General features: G+C 39.0%; 1 protein-coding gene across 2 annotated transcripts in view; it reads left to right on the top strand.

The window, feature by feature from the left end:
• Positions 1 to 14,378, top strand: part of STAT4 (signal transducer and activator of transcription 4) — a 104,015-nt gene extending 89,637 nt beyond the window's left edge. The window contains exons 17-24 of one of the 2 annotated variants that reach the window (XM_027563084.1): positions 2,848 to 2,983; positions 4,738 to 4,787; positions 5,026 to 5,120; positions 6,241 to 6,377; positions 6,711 to 6,902; positions 8,547 to 8,613; positions 9,516 to 9,633; positions 14,075 to 14,378. In XM_027563084.1, coding sequence (XP_027418885.1) covers positions 2,848 to 2,983; positions 4,738 to 4,787; positions 5,026 to 5,120; positions 6,241 to 6,377; positions 6,711 to 6,902; positions 8,547 to 8,613; positions 9,516 to 9,633; positions 14,075 to 14,101 — 822 coding nt within the window. In that variant the 3' untranslated portion in view covers positions 14,102 to 14,378. Of the gene's footprint in view, positions 1 to 2,847; positions 2,984 to 4,737; positions 4,788 to 5,025; positions 5,121 to 6,240; positions 6,378 to 6,710; positions 6,903 to 8,546; positions 8,614 to 9,515; positions 9,843 to 14,074 lie in introns of those variants that run through there. The other variant, XM_027563074.1, reaches the window with a different exon arrangement.
• Positions 14,379 to 15,898: the final 1,520 nt, after the last annotated feature.

Here is a 15,898-nt window from a genome sequence, read left to right as displayed (position 1 = left end):
GAGAGTAGAAGCACTTCTTAAAGGAGCTTCTATTAAGACCATCAAGGAAGGGTGTGGCAAAAAAGATGAGTCAGGATTTCCCTCCATTCTCTCTTAACAAAACCCCAGTGTGTTGTCCTGGAAACCACCAAGGTCTAGCGAAAATAGATCAGATGTAAATAACTATTTCTTCTTGATGCAAAGCAAATGTGCCTTCCAAAGGGAAGAATTTTTCTACCTCACATCCCAGAAGTAGGAATAGTCATAATGAGTCAGCTCCAAGCATTCCCTCCCTTTTGTCTAATGTGCTTAAAAAAAACACAGCATAGAAAATGCCTCAGCCTTGTAACTTCTCATCCTCTGGTGCCCTGCATCTGAGTCAGATTAACTGCAGAGAGGAAGGCGCAGAGTGTCCTGTGCCTTGCTTCCTCTCTGCCTGCAGTAAGAAGAACAGAACTCACTAGAAAAGTTCAGTTCAGTCACTCAGTCATGTCTGACTCTTCCCAACCCCGTGGGCCGCAGTACGCCAGGCTTCCCTGTCTATCACCAACTCCCGGAGCTTACTCAAACTAATACATGTCCATTGAGTTGGTGATGCCTTTCAACTATCTCATCCTCTGTCATCCCCTTCTCCTCCTGCCTTCAATCTTTCCCAGCATCAGGGTCTTTTCCAGTGAGTCAGTTCTTTGCATCAAGTGGCCAAAGTATTGGAGTTTCAGCTTTAGCATCAGTTCTTCTAATGAATATTCAGGACTGATTTCCTTTAGGATGGACTGGTTGGATCTCCTTGCAGTCCAAAAGATTCTCAAGAGTCTTCTCTAACATTATAGTTCAAAAGTATCGATTCTTTGGTGCTCAGCTTTCTTTATGGTTGAACTCTCACATCTTTTCATGACTACTGGAAAAACCTTAGCTTTGACTAGATGAATCTTTGTTGGCAAAGTAATGTCTCTGCTTTTTAATATGTTGTCTAGGTTGGTCATAGCTTTTCTTCCAAGGAGCAAGTGTCTTTTCATTTGCAGTGATTTTGGAGCCCCAAAAAATAAAGTTTGACACTGTTTCCATTGTTTCCCCATCTATTTGCCATGAAGTGATGGGACCAGATGCCATGATTTTAAATTGTTTTCTGAATGTTGAGTTTTAAGCCAATTTTTTCACTCTCCTCTTTCACTTTCATCAAGAGGCGCTTTAGTTCTTCTTTGCTTTCTGCCATAAGGGTGGTGTCATCTGCATATCTGAGGTTATTGATATTTCTCCCAAAGTTATTTCTAGAATATTTCCGAAAAGTTACCTGGTCTGTAAAGTCAATAACAGTCAACACTTCTGAGATTTAATGTCATTCTCCATTAGAAACTACACGTTTAGAATGTTTCATCCAATTCCAGGATATAGGAAGAAGATGGACTAGCCTCAGAGTGCAGTGCCACCACCCTTAGCTTTCTTCAGCATCCTTCTTCTATGAGAAAGCCACCAAAGATGTCTGCTTTAGCATCTCAGATTCTGCTCTAGTTTTAGATGAGGAACCTGGAGATGTATTTCATATACAGCTCCTAACACATATTTGCACAGCCAGCTTACAGAGTTCAGCATAACAGCTAACTCTAGCTTCTCTTAACTATTCCGGTTCAAAACCTAAGCTCCTAGACCTTAATTATGTTCTATGCATTTTGGTCATCTGTCCAGATACGATCTTCATGTTCAAGGAAATTCTTTCTCTCTACTCTTCCCTCTCCTATCTCTCACTCCTTACAGAATGCCATGTCTTCTTTTATTCCCACCTTCTGAAGTCTCTTGAATTGGTTCCTTTTCTTGCTGCCCAGCTTGGTCATGTTTGCCAAAGACCTTCTCCCCATATTGCAAAGGATTTCTTAATTTCTCACCCACCTTCTTCCTTAAAATATCTTTCTTGGCTTTCTCACCTTCTCCTTTCCAGTAATCTGAGGTGAAGTCTTCTGTTCTGCCATTGTTGACCCAGTTGCTATTATAAAGAGTTGATCTTTTGCAGTTGATCATACAAAAGATCCTCTTGTCTAGAACAATATTAGAAAAGACCATCCTAAAACAGGAGTCCCAAGTTAATTATGAGTTCATATTATAGGATTCCCTTCCTTAGCCTGGGACTTAACTATTTTTGTACTTTGGGATGCTTTGTCTGGTCAAGGTATAACTTGTACTAACCCATGATAAACCAATTAAATATCATGATACAAGTTTTGTTTAAGATTAACATTATATCAGGGGACTTCCCTGGTCCAGTGGTCCAATGGTTAAGAATCCACCTGCCAACGCAGGGGACACAGGATTGATCCCTGGTCTGGGAACTAAGATCCCATATGCTTTGAGGCAACTGAGCCTGTGCACCACAACTACTGAAGCCTGTGTGCCACGACTAGAGAGTAGCCCCCGTTCACCACAAATAGAGAAAGCCTACTTGCAGCAACTAAGAGCTCCCGTGCTGCAATGAAGACCCAGCACAGCTGCAGTGAAGACCCAGCACAGCCAAAAATAAATATTTTTTAAAAGATTAATATTATTTCAGAAGAGAGTATCTGTTTAATTATTTGTTGGACAGTGTTAAGTACTTGTATGAGTTGACTGATAGTCTATAGTCCAGGGAAAGTTAAAGAGCTGCCCAATGATTCTTCAGGTATAAGATAGAACCATATATTACATTAGACTCAAAGAACCAGGAACTCTTTAGGAAAAGACAAAATCAATCTTAATTTAAAAGCACAACAGAGATGAGACAATAGATCTGTATTGTTAACTTAGGTTAACCTGAAGAGTTTAATCAGGAATCCTATATATTGAGCTGCAATGTATTCAGTGTGATTAATACATACAATCATCAATACAACTCTGTTTCAGAACTTGGTTTTCTTTAATAATCCTCCATCTGCCACTTTGAGTCAACTCCTGGAAGTGATGAGCTGGCAGTTTTCATCATACGTTGGTCGTGGCCTGAACTCAGATCAGCTCAACATGCTGGCCGAGAAGCTAACAGGTAAGAACTGGCATATATGGAGGACTTGCCCCTATTTCTGGTAATCAAGAGTTTTAAAGAATGAGGGTGATATTACTATTAATAATAATAATGCTCACCACAATTTATTGAGTGCCTACTATATTGCTGGATATAGGGCTAAATGCTACATTTTCCTTCTCACAGAAATTCCTTAAGGCAGAATATTGAGGATAACTAATTATTCTATTTTTTTATTCTATCCATTCTATACATGAGGATAGCTAAGTTCAGAGGTTAAATGACTTGCCACAGCTAGTATGTAGCAAGGACAAGATGCAGGCCAGGACTGTTCAGTTCTAAAGTACCTTCCTTTCTATTGGCACTCCAGTCTCTAGGATATTCTTATGCCATTTCCACTGAATGTACTGTGAAGCCTTAATGCTGCCTTGATCTTTCATATTAATATTACAGTGGTTATTAACCAACTGGAAAACAGCTGATCCCAGGGTCAGGAAATTTATTTGAAATTTTAAAAACTACCCAAAGTGAAAGTGGTAGTCACTGAGTCATGTGTGACTCTTTGGGATCCCATGGACTGTATCCTCTATTTATGGATTTCTCCAGGCAAGAATACTGGAGTGGGTAGCCATTTCCTTCTCCAGCAGATCTTCCCAACCCAGGGATGGAACCCTGGGTCTCCTGCATTGCAGGCAGATTCTTTACCATCTGAGCCACCAGGGAAGTGCCTGATCATAGTTAATTCTTCATAGCAGGAAAATTTCAGTTTTGACTGCTATGTCTAAAGTTTGCAAAATAGTCGTTGGTACTCCATATAGTGACTACAGTGTAAGTTTTTTCTAAAAGAATTTTAGAAGATATGTATGTTTTGACAAACCTAGGGTGAACACATTTAGCACCAAGAAAAGAGTTAAAATTGAATTTGTATACATTTCTAGTTAAAGTACAGCCAAAGATGTATTTGATTAGCAGTAGTGAGTCATGTGTGATTTGGTTAAACTTGACTTAAAAGGGATGCCATGTTGCCCTTGGATCTACTATCTGAGCACTTGATGTTTAAATAAATTGGGAATATTACAAAATTTACTTAATATAAATATTGTTTTTGATCCTTATTTAATTCATAAACCACAATAGTGGCATTCAATAAATATTTGTTAATGAGTGAATAAAGCTTTTAAATATATAGTATAAATAGCAGCCATATTTTTTTCAGATCTTCATCAAATTATTCTTATAATTTCCTTAAATTTTAGACAGAAATTCTTTTTTCATTGCCCTGGATCAGAACAGTCAGTGGTGGTTCCTTATTGCTAAATGGATCTCTAGTTCATTCTTTTCATGATAATATTCAAGACTCTTGGCAGTCTTGTTTTCACAGATTTATTTTATCATGTTTATTTACCAACATTAGGGTGCTCTTACGGTCTCATATATAAGCCTTGTTCATATCCACTCTGCCTAAACCTACATTACTCTTGCTACTGGAGTGGCCTCTTCCTTGACAATTTATATCCTATCCATTCATGGAGGCCTGGTTCTAGACACCCACCCACTTCCTAAGGCTATCTTTAGCTCCTCCATCGAAAAGAATTCTTTCCTGGATAAAAATTTTCATGACATCTTATTTTTACTGTTTCTAGCATTGAATACACTGCAAACCCATAGCAGGTGCTTAGGAAATGCTTGGGGGAGTGCAATCCAAATTGAGCACCAAGTTGAAGAGTCTTATTATTTAATAAAAATCTCAATCTCATTCTTTTCTTTCATTCTAGTCCAGTCTAGCTACAATGATGGTCATCTCACCTGGGCCAAGTTCTGCAAGGTACAAACGGGGAAAGGATAGCATCATTTAGATTTTTTTTTTAATGTTCCTTTTTAAGCCTCCATTATCATAATTTGAGATTTTGAGGGTTTCCTTGATAAGGTTATTTTAAGAAAAACCTCTAACGTGTTTTCTCATTTAAAATAAATATTTCACTGGAAAAAGCACAACTTGAACTATCATACCAACATTACTATTGGCACAATTATTGTCCTAACATGTTTGTTTATTCCAATAGGAACACTTGCCTGGTAAATCATTTACCTTTTGGACCTGGCTTGAAGCAATTTTAGACCTAATTAAGAAACACATTCTTCCCCTTTGGATTGATGGGTAAGTTCCATGGAATAATATGGAAGATTATATTTTCCATTATGAATTCATTCAGTTATTTTTATACTGTCAGTTTTTTAAAAATTGAAGTGTAGTTGATTTACGTCATGTTAGTTTCAGGTGTATAGCACAGTGATTTAGTTGTACATATATATTCCTTTTTAGATTATTTTCCCGTATATGTTATTACAAAATATTGTATATAGTTCCATGTGCTATACAATAGGTCTTTGTTGGTTATCTCTTTCATATACAGTAGTGTGTATATGTTAATCCCAACATAAATCCTAATTTATCCTTCCCCTCACCCCACTTCCCCCTTTGGAACCATAAGTTTGTTTTCTATGTCTGTGAGTCTGTTTCTGTTTTGTAAATAAATGCATTTATATTATTTTTTAGATTGCACATATGTGATTCATATAATATTTGCGTTTGCCTGACTTACTTCACTTAGTATGATATTCTCTAGATCCATCCATGTTGCTGCAAATGGCAATATTTCATTTTTTAAATTGCTATGATTGCATTGTATATATATATCATATATATGTTTTATATATATGATATATATATATATTATACTACATCTTAAGCCTGTTGTCTGTTGATGGACACTTATGTTGCTTTCATATCTTGACTGTTGTACACAGTGCTACTATGAACAGAAATAATAAATATAGGAGAGGGTGTGGAAAAATGGGAACCCTTGTACACTGTTGGTGGGATTGTAAATTGGTGCAACCACTATGGAGAACAGTATGGAGATTTCTTTAAAAAATAAAAATAGAGCTGCCTTGTGATCCAACATTCCCACTCCTGGGCTTATATTCAGAAAAGACAAAAACTCTAACTTGAAAAGATGCATGCACTCTACTGTTCATAGCTTCTTTGTTTACAGTAGTCACTTTTTCTTTTCTTTCCTTTGTAAGCATATTTAGTGTCATAGAATGGAAAATAGTTGCAGTTTCTTACATTCTTTATCACATATTGATATTTAATCTGTATAAGAGTATTTTAGGCATTATTGACTTTTGATTATATTAAATTCAGGTCTGTTCTTTGTGAATGCAACAAATTATAGTCTTTGATCAGATGAAACTATGCCATGTTCTGTTTTTAGGTACATCATGGGCTTTGTTAGCAAAGAAAAGGAACGACTCTTACTAAAGGATAAAATGCCTGGGACCTTTTTGTTAAGATTCAGTGAAAGCCACCTTGGAGGAATAACTTTCACCTGGGTGGACCATTCTGAAAACGGTACATGCTCACTATTATTTATTCATGTGAAATTAGCATTGAGTTTGGTTATTGGTCTTTCCATCTTCAGAAGTGTGTGGCCTGTTGTTCTATTTCTCATGTGTTCAGTGGGTTTGAGTATTAATTGTTACAGTTGTTCCAGAAGAACGTAGCATGACTTTCTCACAGCCTATGTGGGTGTCCTCTATCATGTGGCCATCTGTACTCTACTTAGGCAGAGAAAGGCTAGCCTTGTTTTATAACCAGTGACATGAAGAGAATGTAGGCTGGAAAAATGGCCACAAAGAATGCCTGCAGGATCCTGAATATTCCCTCTGTTTTCTCTTTTTCCAGGAGAAGTGAGATTCCATTCTGTGGAACCCTACAACAAAGGCCGGCTGTCCGCTCTGCCGTTTGCTGACATCCTTCGAGACTACAAGGTTATTATGGCTGAAAACATTCCCGAAAACCCTCTGAAGTACCTCTATCCTGATATTCCCAAAGACAAAGCCTTCGGTAAACACTACAGCTCCCAGCCATGCGAAGGTTAGGTTCTTTCCATTTGCTTTTTCTTCTTAAGATTTTGGAAAATAATCTCAGATTGCAGTAAAGTAAATGAAGTTCCTCTCTTTATGTTGACTTTGATCATTATAAGATCTAAGGGGCATGTGGAGGTCAAAGCCTTAGAAATAGTGTGTGAGCAGTTCCTGAAAAGAACAGCAGGGACTGTCCAGCTAGCAGAGCGGTTAGTAATCAGTAGCTAGACTTCCCCATGGCTATGGGAACTTCTCAGCCACCAACAGTTTCATTTTTCTCCCTTCTAAAGTAGGAGTGGCACCAATTTCACCTCTATGCCTGGGGAGAAAAAAAGAAAGAAGAAGTAATGATTAGAAAGCTGTTAAAAGTCAGGCAAGGCTGTTTTCCTTTCTTACAAAAGAAGCTGAGAATTGATGAGCTTTGTATTTTTTACTTACTGTACTCTCACAACTCAGAGACTATTGTTCCTTTGCCAGGGAGGGGACAAGGGGGTCTTTATGCTTCATCCCCTCCTTCCAGCCTATCAATAACAAGTCTTGACGTGCCTGCCTTTCCTGGTTGTATGTAAAGGGCTGAAAACGATACCTGGACAAAATAGGCATTTGGTAAATATTTGTTGAATACATGAAAAGAACATTCATGAAATAGTGAATTGTAATATGTTTACCATTCTGTTTCTTTAAATGAAGTATATATGTGAATGTGTGAATGTGTTAGTCACTCAGTCATGTCTGACTCTTTGTGACCACATGGACTATAGCCCGCTAGGCTCCTCTGTCCGTGGAATACTCCAGGCAAGAATACTGGAGTGGGTAGCCATTTCCTTCACCAGGGGATCTTCCAGACCCAGGTTACAAACCCGGGTCTCCTGCACTGCAGGCAGTTTCTTTACTGTCTGAGCCACCAGGGAAGCCCAGAGTATATATAAGCCGTTAAAACAGTCATCCATAGCAACTTAATATATGAGCATCATCTTGAGGAATATGGAACAGTTGTCACTCACAGCAGTGACTTGCTGCCACCCTCCTTCATCCCCTTCTGAAACAAGCAAAAGACAGCAACCACCACAAAAACCTTGAGACTTTTAATTGTTTCTATATCTGATCAAATGAAATAATAAATGTCAATGCAACAGATTACACTTGAAAAATTACAGTTGGTCCTTACAACTGGATCAATGGAGTAAACCAGAGGAATTTGAGGGTGAGGATTGCACACAATATTACTGCTACTACAAGCAGTTATTGTACTTTTAACACTGAAGTCTGTGCTTCAAAACTTTGTGTCATTATAATATTATAATTGGAGTCAGTTTTCATGAAAAGAACTGCATTGCTATAAATCCCCAATCCATGAATAAATCTGTCCTTATAATTAAACTTAAATACTACAGGTAATATAGTTGATTCCCAATTTTGCTCACTCATTTCAGACCATTAATATGTAAAGTTAGATCAGGCCTGCCAAGAGATTTGTTTTTCTCTTCTTGCACATTTTATGCTCATCTGAAATGTCATTTCATCAATTCAATTAAAAAATGTGAATCACTAAACAATTATATTATCTCTCTTCCTTTTAGCATTATTTATCCTTTTGTAGATTTATAATTTTATCAACAATAATATTTTCCCCCAACATGCCTTTCTTTTCCAGTTTCAAGACCAACAGAAAAGGGAGACAAAGGTTATGTCCCTTCTGTTTTTATCCCCATCTCAACAATGTAAGTAATCTTAGTCACATATAAGATAATTATTATTGAACTTATCAAAAAAGCTGGAAACTTAAGGGTAAAATAGTGTACATATAACTGAGAATAAAGCATTTTAATGCTCAATGTCCCATTTTCTTTAACCCGTAAGTCTTTAGGATACACTACAGTCCATCATGAATGAATTCTAAAGTTGCCCTTTCAGTTCAGTTCAGTTCATATGCCATTTATTCCATAGTGGGCTGAGTGCTCTGTTTTCAAATGATGAATTATTTGAAATTCAATAATCTCAGTGTCACAATAGAAGAAACCCTAAAAAGGTTCTTTTGAGGAGGTAGAAATTACCCCCTCAAGTTCTTGTGACTGGACTAATAATAAAATTGATACTAGGCAGATTAACAGGAAAAAGGAAAAATTTTAATTGATGTTCATAGAATTCTCATAGAAATGGGACTTAAGAAGTGGCCAGAGCAGGCAGCTTTTATACTTTTTGCACACCAAAAATCAATAACTTTGGGAGTAATTGACAGGACAAAGATACTTAGGCTTTGGGTGCTCAGGTAGTAAAGAATCTAAACAGAGTTTGGGCCTGCGGTATTAAATTAAAGAAGTAACAAGGCCCAGGCTTGTACAGGCTTCTCAGCCCCAAATGAATCCCCTATCTCTAGCAAAAAGGATGTTCTATCTCCAGAACTGGAAGGGCACCTCTCACAGAAGAGACTTAGTTCCTGCTTTCAGGGAGGCAGAGACAAGGGTCTGAGTGTCCCTCCTGCTTTGGATCTTTTAAAGTAACTTAAATCATTTAATTCAAAATAATCAATATGCCACTGAGGTACATTTTGGGGTGGCTTACCCTGGGCCCTAACAATTGCTAATGCAGTATGTTTAATCCTCTTCAATATTTACTCTGTTAGCTCTTCAAGCCGAAGTGATTCTACGGAGCCACATTCTCCATCAGACCTTCTTCCCATGTCGCCAAGTGTATATGCAGTGCTGAGAGAAAACCTGAGTCCCACAACAATCGAAACTGCAGTATGTTCCCTTTCTTTCCACTGCTTTCAAGGGCATTTCTCAGGAAGTGAAGGTGGTATGTGAATTAAAGAGGGGGTGAAGATATGCCTGGGCAGTGAGAAAACACATTTGTTGGAACAAATCCATGAGCATAATACAGTTCAGTTCAGTTCAATCGCTCAGTCGTGTCCAACTCTTTGCCACTCCATGAATTTGCAGCACGCCAAGCCTCCCTGTCCATCACCAACTCCCGGAGTTCACTCAGACTCAAGTCCGTCGAGTCAGTGATGCCATCCAGCCATCTCATCCTCCATGGTCCCCTTCTCCTCCTGCCCCCAATCCCTCCCAGCATCAGAGTCTTTTCCAATGAGTCAACTCTTCTCATGAGGTGGCCAAAGTATTGGAGGTTCAGCTTTAGCATCAGTCCTTCCAATGAACACCCAGGACTGATCTCCTTTAGAATGGACTGGCTGGACCTCCTTGCAGTCCAAGGGACTCTCAAGAGTCTTCTCCAACACCACACTTCAAAAGTATCAATTCTTTGGCACTCAGCTTTCTTCACAATTCAACTCTCACATCCATACATGACCACTGGAAAAACCATAGCCTTGACTAGACGGACCTTTGTTGGCAAAGTAATGTCTCTGCTTTTGAATATGTTATCTAGGTGGGTCATAACTTTCCTTCCAAGGAGTAAGCATCTTTTAATTTCATGGCCGCAATCACCATCTGCAGTAATTTTGGAGCCCAGAAAAATAAAGTCTGACACTGTTTCCCCATCTATTTCTCATGAAGTGATGGGACCAGATGCCATGATCTTAGTTTTCTGAATGTTGAGCTTTAAGCCAACTTTTTCACTCTCCTCTTTCACTCTCATCAAGAGGCTTTTTAGTTCCTCTTCACTTTCTGCCATAAGGGTGGTGTCATCTACATATCTGAGGTTATTGATATTTCTCCTGGAAATCTTGATTCCAGCTTGTGCTTCTTCCAATCCAGTATTTCTCATGATGTACTCTGCATATAAGTTAAATAAGCAGGGTGACAATATACAGCCTCGACGTACTCCTTTTTCTATTTGAAACCAGTCTGTTGTTCCATGTCCAGTTCTAACTGTTGCTTCCTGACCTGCATATAGGTTTCTCAAGAGGCAGGTCAGGTGGTCTGGTATTCCCATCTCTTTCAGAATTTTGTTTGTTTGTTGTGATCCACACAGTCAAAGGCTTTGGCATAGTCAATAAAGCAGAAATAGATGTTTTTCTGGAACTCTTGCTTTTTTGATGATCCAGCGGATGTTGGTAATTTGATCTCTGGTTCCTCTGCCTTTTCTAAAACCAGCTTGAACACCTGGAAGTTCATGGTTCATGTATTGCTGAAGCCTGGCTTGGAGAATTTTGAGCATTATTACTTCACTAGCATGTGAGATGAGTGCTGTTGTGCGGTAGTTTGAGCATTCTTTGGCATTGCCTTTCTTTGGGATTGGAATGAAAACTGACCTTTCCCAGTCCTGTGGCCACTGCTGAGTTTTCCAAATTTGCTGGCATATTGATTGCAGCACCTTCACAGCACCATCTTTTAGGATTTGAAATAGCTCAACTGGAATTTTGTCACCTCCACTAGCTTTATTTGTAGTGATGATTTCTTTTTTTTTTCTAATTTTATTTTATTTTTAAACTTTACATAATTGTATTAGTTTTGCCAAATATCAAAATGAATCCGCCACAGGTATACATGTGTTCCCCATCCTGAACCCTCCTCCCTCCTCCCTCCCCATACCATCCCTCTGGGTCATCCCAGTGCACTAGCCCCAAGCATCCAGTATCGGGCATCGAACCTGGACTGGCAACTTGTTTCTTATATGATATTTTACATGTTTCAATGCCATTCTCCCAAATCTTCCCACCCTCTCCCTCTCCCATAGAGTCCATAAGACTGTTCTATACATCAGTGTCTCTTTTGCTGTTTCGTACACTGGGTTATTGTTACCATCTTTCTAAATTCCATATATATGCGTTAGTATACTGTATTTATGTTTTTCCTTCTGGCTTACTTCACTCTGTATAATAGGCTCCAGTTTCATCCACCTCATTAGAACTGATTCAAATGTATTCTTTTTAATGGCTGAGTAATACTCCATTGTGTATATGTACCACAGCTTTCTTATCCATTCATCTGCTGATGGACATCTAGGTTGCTTCCATGTCCTGGCTATTATAAACAGTGCTGCGATGAACATTGGGGTACACGTTCTAAGGCCCACTTGAATTCACATCCAGGATATCTGGCTCTAGGTGAATGATCACACCATCGTGATTATCTTGTTCATGAAGATCTTTTTTTGTACAGTTCTTCTCTGTATTCTTGCCACCTCTTCTTAATATTTTCTGCTTCTGTTAGGTCCATACCATTTCTGTCCTTTATCAAGCCCATCTTTGCATGAAATATTCCCTTGGTATCTCTAATTTTCTTGAAGAGATCTCTAGTCCTTCCCATTCTGTTGTTTTCCTCTATTTCTTTGCACTGATCGCTGAGGAAGACTTCTTTATGTCTCCTTGCTATTCTTTGGAACTCTGAATTCAGATGCTTATATCTTTCCTTTTCTCCTTTGCTTTTCACTTCTCTTCTTTTCACAGCTATTTGTAAGGCCTCCTCAGACAGCTATTTTGCTTTTTTGCATTTCTTTTCCATGGGGATGGTCTTAATTCCTGTCTCCTGTACAATGTCACGAACCTCCGTCCATAGTTCATCAGGCACGCCATCTATCATATCTAGTCCCTTAAATCTATTTCTCACTTCCACTGTATAATCATAAGGGATTTGATTTAGGTCATACCTGAATGGTCTAGTGGTTTTCTCCACCTTCTTCAATTTCAGTCTGAATTTGGCAATAAGGAGTTCATGATCCGAGCCACAGTCAGCTCCTGGTCCTGTTTTTGCTGACTGTATAGAGCTTCTCCATCTTTGCCTGCAAAGAATATAATCAATCTGATTTCGGTGTTGACCATCTGGTGATGTCCATGTGTAGAGTCTTCTCTTGCGTTGTTGGAAGAGGGTGTTTGCTATGACCAGTGCGTTCTCTTGACAAAACTCTATTAGCCTTTGCCCTGCTTCATTCCGTATTCCAAGGCCAAATTTGCCTGTTACCCCAGGTGTTTCTTGACTTTCTACTTTTGCATTCCAGTCCTCTATAATGAAAAGGACATCTTTTTTGGGTGTTAGTACTAAAAGGTATTGTAGGTCTTCATAGAACTGTTCAACTTCAGCTTCTTCAGTGTTACTGGTTGGGGCATAGGCTTGGATTACTGTGATATTGAATGGTTTGCCTTGGAAACGAACAGAGATCATTCTGTCATTTTTGAGACTGCATCCAAGTACTGCATTTCGGACTCTTTTGTTGACCATGATGGCTACTCCATTTCTTCTAAGGGATTCCTGCCCACAGTAGTAGATATAATGGTCATCTGAGTTAAATTCACCCATTCCAGTCCATTTTAGTTCACTGATTCCTAGAATGTTGATGTTCACTCTTGCCATCTCCTGTTTGACCACTTCCAATTTGCCATGATTCATGGACCTAATACAAGGGATGTCTATATGTCCTGCATGTTGCTCTTATGGTGGGCACTGAAAGCAGACACCTATGCTGACCTGAACTGCTTTAAGGTCTTCCATCAAAAGCTGCCCAACGGCAAAATATCCCTGTATACCTCCCCACCTAAGTACACTTCATCCCTACTTTCACCATCAGCCCCGCCAGTCCCAACACATATCAGTTGTTAGATATGAAAATCTAGTATAATATTTATGTTAGCAGTTCAAGCACCAAAAATGCCAATTTTTCTTGATTATTACTTGCCTCATTTGTCCTGTCCTGGGATCTTCTTCAAGCAGTATATGAACAACAATCAACAGCAGCATAATAATGCTTTTTTGAGAACTAAATCATAGTGTTAAATGCAACTATATGCTCTAGGATGCAGTCTATTATTGTTCCCCAATATTGTCAAGCAGTTCAAAACTCCAGTTACATGAGGATGCGTGTACATCAGAATAACAGTGTCTTGCAGAGATCATGAGCCCCAAGAAATTTATATCTGGCTATAAATCAAGTGGTGTTTCATGTTTCTCTTGAAGATTTCCAGGGATGAAAACCTTACTCTCCAGTGTTAGTTGTCCTTAAATCATTTAGTTATAAGAGAACCTTTGTTACATTTTACACTCACTTCTTCATTATGTTTTTGTGGGACGAATAGGCCTTCTTAACATAGTTTTTATTTATTTAAAAAGTACCTTTAATTTTAGATTGACCAACCTCAGTTACTTTTGCAAGTACTGTAGTTAATTGGTAGAAAGATTATGAAGTAAAGTATGTATTTAATAGACAAGAGAATGTTTACCTAAGAAATGGTAACATATTTGCAAAACAATAGTTTGCTCAAAGGTTATTTTCATTTTTCAATTTTAGATGAAGTCTCCCTATTCTGCTGAATGACAAGATAAACTCTTGACACTCAAAAGAAGGAAGCAAATGGAAAAGTTTTAAAGACTGATCTTTGCCAACAATCACATCTGGTTTCTTCAGCTTTATATATACCAGTTTCCAGGAAATGATTAAATAGGAAGCTTTCTTCTCATTCTTATGATACCCCCAAATGGGAATGTCATTGAAATTCTAGAGACCCAAGCTTCTGATAAACTTGTGAGATAAAACACTTTAAGAAACCAGTGTTAATATAATATTAATGAAAGACTCATTTGTATGTGTTTCATTTCTGGTTTTGTTTCTGTTGTGTTACTTATGATTTTGACTCTAGAAGTTTTAAGTGTAAAGATTGCACAATAGGTGAAACATAACAAAGTCACATACACATTACTCACAAACCAGCAGGAAGGCTTGATGGAAACTGAATAAGCGAACATCCTGAGTTCTCGCAAGTAAGAGTCATCACACTGAATACAAGATGGAAGCAACGACAGGGCATTAACAGCAGCAATTCCCAGGTGAATTAGGAAGCCTCTTTGTTGCCATGTCAGCACTGTTCCAGCTTCAGGATTCACAGCTGCTGGCATCACTGCCAGGGCCTGTTAGGGGGAAGGATCCAGAGTCATCCATGGTGGCAAATCTCAGGCAAATTACACTGAAAGCAGATGTATGGGTAAAACTCCCATGAAATGAAGACCAAGAGGAAAATAACAACACTGGCCTTGGTTGAGTGATTTGATCACTGGGTTGTATGTTCTTCACCTCTAGAAGAGGCTGGACTAGGTAAGCTATGGTCCTTTCCAGCTCTAATGGTCTCTGGTCTCATGAATCCAACTTGAGCCTGGAGGAAGGAATTTAGGATGAGATGCTCCATCCCTGGTGATGCAGGACGGGAGTGGTTGACTGAATGATAATATATGTATATGGGCTACAGGTCTACTTTGATCTTTCCCTTGCCGGGACTGGATGCTTAGTGGTGCCACTGCCCAGCGACTGACCCAAGTAACAGTGTGGGCCCTCCCAGTGCCTGAGCCCTGGGGAGCTCTCCATGTCTCCAGGCTCCAGAGAAGCTGCTGAGCCAGGTGAGGAAGTCATGATCCTGAGATATCAGCCATGACCAGCTACATAAAGTCCTGAGGCTGGTGTCCAAAGTAAGCCCTAACTGTAGTCACAGATGACAGTTCCTTGTGGGGGACTCCTCTCTAAGTTCTTTCATCCATTTCCCATCTTCTAGGTGGTCAAAGAAGAAGAAGCTAATGTTTGATGGAGAAGATTTCAAAGAAAAAAAAAAGCTTTTAATATAACCTGCCTTCTCCCTTGGACTTCTCCAATGCTGCAGTAGGTAAAGAATCCACCTGCAATGCAGGGGATGTGGGTTTGATCCCTGGGTCAGGAAGATCCCCTGGAGATGGAAACGATGACCCACTCCAGAATTCTTGCCTGAAAAATCCACGGAAGAGGAACCTGGCAGGCTACAGTCCAAAGAGTCGCAAGGAGTTGGACACAACTGAGCTCCATCCTATCTCTGATCCTTTATACCCACCCACATGATCCTAGATTACTCTGGGAGAAACTTTGTACCTGTCCCAGGGCCACTCCTCTTATTCTTTTGCAAGCTCTTGACAGTATTCTTTGGGTGAAGCTGTCAGTTTGATGTAGGACCACAAGCTAATTCAAGGTGCATTTTCCAGTCTCTACTTCTCTCCACAAGCCCAGTTTTCTGAAATTCAAATATATTAATTGACAGCAGAAGTGGAGGAAATATTTAGAACTATAAGTGAAAGCAAAAATGTTAGTCACTCAGTC

Source organism: Bos indicus x Bos taurus, chromosome 2 (genome assembly GCF_003369695.1).
Source record: "Bos indicus x Bos taurus breed Angus x Brahman F1 hybrid chromosome 2, Bos_hybrid_MaternalHap_v2.0, whole genome shotgun sequence".
Taxonomy (NCBI): domain Eukaryota; kingdom Metazoa; phylum Chordata; class Mammalia; order Artiodactyla; family Bovidae; genus Bos; species Bos indicus x Bos taurus.
This window is presented reverse-complemented; position numbering and strand designations above follow the sequence as displayed.